This window comes from Triticum urartu, chromosome 5, assembly GCF_003073215.2.
Source record: "Triticum urartu cultivar G1812 chromosome 5, Tu2.1, whole genome shotgun sequence".
Lineage (NCBI taxonomy): Eukaryota > Viridiplantae > Streptophyta > Magnoliopsida > Poales > Poaceae > Triticum > Triticum urartu.
Window position 1 is genome coordinate 437,977,063 of NC_053026.1, and position 5,525 is coordinate 437,982,587.

The window sequence follows — 5,525 nt, forward strand, 5'->3', positions numbered from 1 at the left end:
GAGCATAAATGTCGGAGCTGACGTATGTGGTTCGCTTTGCCAAGTGTCCTTTTTTCGAGAGGGTCTCACAACGTGGGCGTACGACCCGGGTCGCATAGGATTTTCTTCCCTCGCCAGCCCACCCAGCAGTTGCAATTTCTAAGCAAGAAAAATAAAATAGAGCCAACATATGCATTTCTTTCGATGCAGAGCGTCAACATATGCAATTCCCTCGATGCAGAGCATGTGCAAAGTCGATCACCAAATTACATGATGGATTGCTGTGTGGAATCTCGCCCGAATAACTTATACACGACGTGCTGGAGCCGTGAAGCGAGGCTGCAAATTACTCTGCTGCCTGCCTTCAAACAGTACATATACACATTGCTCAGCCTTCCCTGTGCGAACTGCTATCTGCAGCGACAGAATATCAATCACTTTGCCATGGAGAGCGTTCCATTGCTGGCGTATAGGCCCGGGAAGAAGCGAGCATTGGCGAGGGAAGTGGCGGAGGAGTCCAAGAAGCTGTGGGGGATCGTCGGCCCTGCCATGTTCATGAGGCTGGTGCTCTACAGCTTCGACATCGTTAGCCAGGCCTTCGCAGGCCACATCGGCGACCTCGAGCTCGCCGCCTTCTCCATCCCCAGCACCGTCGTCTCTGGACTCACCTTCGGCTTGCTGGTATGTTGCATGTGCTAATGTGGTTGAGCACTTGAGCTTGAAGTGTTTCTTATCAGATTGTATCTGACTTGCAAATACTAATTACAGTGATATTTTGGATGTGGGTCACTACCATTAGATAGCATGCATGCTAAATGCATTGTTACTTAGTACAAGTTTTTAACAAGTTGTGGGTTCAGATTGAAGAACCATTAGATGGAAGTACAGATTGATTCATATGGTTTACAAGGCTAGCAAAAATCAATCAAGAGTGAAAGATCTTGAACAAAGCCTAGACGAGGGTCTATCTCCCCCGTTTCCTCCCTCCGTCGCTGCCGGAGGAAGCCGCCGGGCGAAGCCCCGGCCGGCTGACGGCGGTGGCGGAGGAGCACTTCCCTCCCATGTCTAGATCGGGTGAGGGAGGTCATCCATCGGCGGCGCGGCGACTCGCCTCCGGCGACGACGCAAGGCGATGGCATGGTGGCAGAGCTGCACGCGACGTGGGAGTCCGGTTGGTGCGGGCCGCTGGGCGTGTCCGTGTGGTCACGACGGCCATGGTTGCAGTGGCCGGCGGCTCGTCAATCTGGCGGCGGCGGAACGTGGACGGTGGCGGCGGCGACGTTCGGTCTGGATCTTGGGGCTGCGGCCCTGGAAGGTGGCGGCAGGTGAAGCTCGTGCTGCCCGTGGCGGCATAGCATGGTGATGTTTCTGTCCAAGGCGAATCTGCACCGGCGATCTGGTGGCTTGGTCTCCGGATTTGTTCGGATCAGAGACGGTGACGAGCACGCGGGATCCCTCTCGACGGCTCTCACGGTTTGGAGAGGTGGGTGGCAGCCCTCCTCCCAGGCTCCAGTGATGGCACCCACAGGCAGTGGCCGGTGTTCCAAGGGCTCCCACGGTGGCGGTGTTGTTGCGGATGATCGCCGGACCTAGGCATCTAGATCTAGGGCTTTGACGGCGGTCGAGACTATGCACAGGTTGTCGGCTGAATTACTTGAGACAGATCCGGGTGAGAATCTAGTCTTCGGCCGGTGGCCGAAGTCGATGATGGCGATGCCCTTGCAGCGTTTCCTTCTTGAAGACATCATCGAGGTGAAGCTCCCAGCTCCTCCCGATACCTTGGGGGAAACCCTTGATCAATTGATCGGATGATGGCGGCGCTCTCGTGTCGTTTCCTCCTTGGGGGCGTCATTCTTGAAGGTGTGCATTGGATCGAGGGACCAGTGGACGGTTTTACTGGTGGAGCGGCGTTTCTTGTTCACATCGGTGATGTGGAGTCTCGGCGGCGTGGCGCGGCAGGGTCTCAGCAACGGATGTGTGATGATGGACGCGCGTAGGGAGATGGCGTTGTTTAGTGTCGTGGTGGCGTCGACTGCGGGCTTGACAATTGATGCGTCGGTACATGCTCTGAAGATGAATCGGTGGAAGATGCGTCGGCAGCCTCTGAGAGGGTGCCGAACCGATGAGTGCCCTGATGGCTTAGTTGGCGCCTCAAGTTTTAGATGTTAGGCATTCGTGCGAGGTTTGTTTGGTATTTGGCCCGGATTCTTGGCACCTCCTTCATCAGTTAGATAGGAGTAGCGACAGATGTTACAAAGATGGTGACTTTAGACTTATTGATATATTTCTTTGTAAGGTCTTTGTGAATAATCAATAAAATGGCCGCATGCATCTTTCAGATGCAGAAGCCGGGGTCATCCTTATTTTCTAAAAAAGAACTTAGTTTTGCTGTGAAAAGAAGAAGAGAAGTTGGTTCCCACGGTTGATTTTCTACGTTTGAAATCATAACTCATAAATTATTTTTTGTTACGTGTGATAATCCCCTCTTGTAGCTCGTTCGGTTAATCCTCTCCTCACAGAAAAGATAATCTTATACCGCCTGGCTACGCTCCCCATTGCTGAACCCTTCCCGGTGCTCGCGCTGGTGCTGCTCGGCGAGAGGATAGAGAGAGAAGTCAGAGGTGGAAGGGAGTGAGGGGGTGCTTTGAGATCCAGTTTGCCGGGTGTCAGCATTGGGAGAGGGTCTAGTCAAACCTTGGCATGCCAACTCTGCTATATATTCTGCGTGCGTGCGTGCGTGAACGTGCCACGATCATGCTCATCTCGCTCTCTTTGAGAGAAGAAGAACAATTTAATTATAGTTTCAACGAGCAAGCAACGGATTAGTGGGACAAATCGACTGACTCGTTCACCAATGCTCGGCATGCAGCTCGGAATGGCGAGCGCTCTGGAAACGCTGGCCGGCCAGGCCTTCGGCGCCAAGCAGTACGCCATGCTCGGCATCTACCTGCAGCGCTCGTGGATCGTCCTCCTGCTCTCCGCCGCGCTCCTCCTCCCGATGTACGTCTTCGCGGCGCCGCTGCTGGCCGCCATGGGCCAGCCGGCCGAGGTGGCGCGCCTGGCGGGCCAGCTCGGCGTGTGCATGCTCCCGATGCACTTCGGGTTCGCCGTCCTCCTGCCCATCAACAGGTTCCTGCAGAGCCAGGGAAAGAACTGGGTCATGGCGGCCACGGCGCTGGCGTCCTTCCCCGTGCACGTGGCCACCACCTGGCTGCTCGTGGTCCGCTTCCGCTTCGGGGTGCACGGCGCCGCCATGGCCCTCAACGTCTCCTGGGGGCTCAGCCTGGTGGTGCAGCTCGCGTACGTCGTCGGCGGCGGGTGCCCCTTGACGTGGACCGGCTTCTCGAGGTTGGCGTTCGCTGACCTCTCCGGGTTTATCAAGCTGTCCCTGTCATCTGGTGTCATGGTATGGTATGTATGGGAAGGAATACGTACGGGATTCCGTTGTGTGCATCGGCAGTGCATGCTCTTCTAGATACAAATGCTTATATATTTGCATCTCGCGTGCAGCTTGGAGAATTCATACTACAAAGTGCTGCTCTTGCTCACAGGACACCTCAAGAACTCTCAGCTTGCTGTGGATGCCCTTTCTATCTGGTACTACATCTTCTACCTCTCTCTGCCCCGCCACTCATGTTTCCTACGAGTACACAGGTTTAGAAGTATATTCTCATGTCACGACCGGTTGCTAACTATCTGTATCCAGCATGAGTTTTCAGGGATGGGAGATGATAGTTCATATGGCCTTCTTAGCAGGCACTGGGTAAATACAGACTCTTGCACCATATACTCTGCACTTCAGTTGCCAATTTACCACCAGATGGCTGAAAATTTTCATTGTGGATTCAAAGGGTGAGAGTTTCTAATGAGCTTGGCGCGGGCAACGGGAAAGGCGCGCGGTTCGCGACCATCGTCTCGACGGCGAACTCCTTTCTGATCGGCCTCTTCTTTAGCTTGCCTGCACTCGCCTTCCACGACAAGATCGCGCTCGTCGTTTCATCAAGCAAAGCTGTGATCGACGCGGTGGACAACCTCTGCGTTCTGCTGGCCATTAGCATCCTCCTAAATGGCGTCCAACCTGTCCTTTCAGGTACTCTGTCTTCTCCACCCTGCACACAGTGATGACACTGAACTTGCGATGAATCAGATCAGAATAAGAAATGAAATAATGCAGAACTGAAGGTTAATTGATGCTCTGTATGTGCGTGAGTGTGACGCAATTTGCAGGAGTTGCTGTTGGATCAGGGTGGCAAACACTAGTGGCTTATATAAACGTAGGAAGCTACTACATCATTGGAGTTCCTGTTGGACTCCTGCTGAGTTGGCTCTTCAATCTTGGAGTTCTTGTACATTCCATACAAGCCATACTTTAATAGTATTTGTACTTGTGAAGATACATACATGTCTCCATACACACCCTTACTAGATCATCTTTCTTTGCAGGGGATTTGGGCAGGGATGATCGGTGGCACTGCAGTTCAGCAATAATTCTGGCGTATATTACCATGAGATGTGATTGGGACGAAGAGGTCATTTCTTTGTCCGGCCCTCAGTTTTATAGTCAATCAGTCATCATAACATTGACTTGTTGGAATTATGCAGGCTTCTAAAGCAAGTAAACACATCCAAAGATGGGCAGGTTCCAAATGAGTTGGAGTGCCAATGCCCTCATCTCAAGGAGCGGTTTATCAAGATTATCCTAGATGGCCATTTTCTGAATGGAAGTTTTAGTTGAATTTTTGTCATGTAGCATCAAGATGGATCCGTACGTGATCCTTACTACAGCATGCGAAAGTGCAGCAGCTTATGGACTATGGGTGCAACCAATAAGAGATGGTAGTATGGGACACGTACAACCGGTTTGTATGGCGGTTCAAATATTAGGCTATGTGTGTATAGGCATATGTTTCTATTTTCACGTTATTTGCACTTGTTGTACTTTAGTACTTGAACTTCGTACTTCAACTTTAACAAAGTTGTGTCTTGTGTGCATCAGAATGATACAGAGAATGGGGTAATCCTCCTTTAAAAAAAATGTACTACCAAGATGGGCATGACACAAGTACCTCGTCACCTCACAAAGTAGTTTACATGAAACACGAGATTAGGGGGAAACTTTGAGACAAGAAAAAGCCAAAAGAAGTGAATATCCATTTCTGAGCCTAGCCTCATCTGCACCCGGTCAAAAAAAAGTTCACAAAAAAATCAAAAAAAAATCCAATTTTTTTGCATGGTAGATAATTTGATGCGTGAGATGCGCTTTAAATTCAGACATTTGGACATATGAGTAGCTCTCGGCAGAAAAGACAAATTAAGTCAAAACAATACATGAACGGTAAACTTTTTTACAAAAACCCTAAATTTGTCTTTTTTGCCGAGAGCTACTCAGATGTTATTGACTTATTTGTCATTATCATTTTATGTTTATGCTTTAGTGATTGTAGCTTTTTCACTGAAAAGAGCGCCATCAATTTGTCTTCACTATTGTGTTTAGTTTTCATGTGTGCTAAACAAAATTACTCCGTTATATTTAGGAAATTGGCTAG

General features: G+C 50.5%; 1 protein-coding gene across 1 annotated transcript; it reads left to right on the forward strand.

Annotated features, from left to right (window-relative positions):
• The first annotated feature begins 350 nt into the window (after window positions 1–350).
• On the forward strand, window positions 351–4,950 carry LOC125556188 (protein DETOXIFICATION 26-like). Its single transcript, XM_048718971.1, has 8 exons — window positions 351–660; window positions 2,849–3,390; window positions 3,490–3,576; window positions 3,686–3,742; window positions 3,831–4,069; window positions 4,207–4,325; window positions 4,423–4,508; window positions 4,582–4,950. The coding sequence occupies exons 1-7, from the start codon at window positions 424–426 to the stop codon at window positions 4,465–4,467; spliced, it is 1,326 nt and encodes a 441-aa protein (XP_048574928.1). The 5' UTR covers window positions 351–423; the 3' UTR covers window positions 4,468–4,508; window positions 4,582–4,950.
• Window positions 4,951–5,525: the final 575 nt, after the last annotated feature.

Bases quoted from the DNA above. Each gene is read 5' to 3' on its own strand.
- LOC125556188 (XM_048718971.1), top strand. From the start codon at position 424: ATGGAGAGCGTTCCATTGCTGGCGTATAGGCCCGGGAAGAAGCGAGCA. The intron at 661-2,848 runs GTATGTTGCATG...CTCGGCATGCAG, and splicing joins GACTCACCTTCGGCTTGCTG to CTCGGAATGGCGAGCGCTCT. The intron at 4,326-4,422 runs GTACATTCCATA...CTTTCTTTGCAG, and splicing joins TCTTCAATCTTGGAGTTCTT to GGGATTTGGGCAGGGATGAT.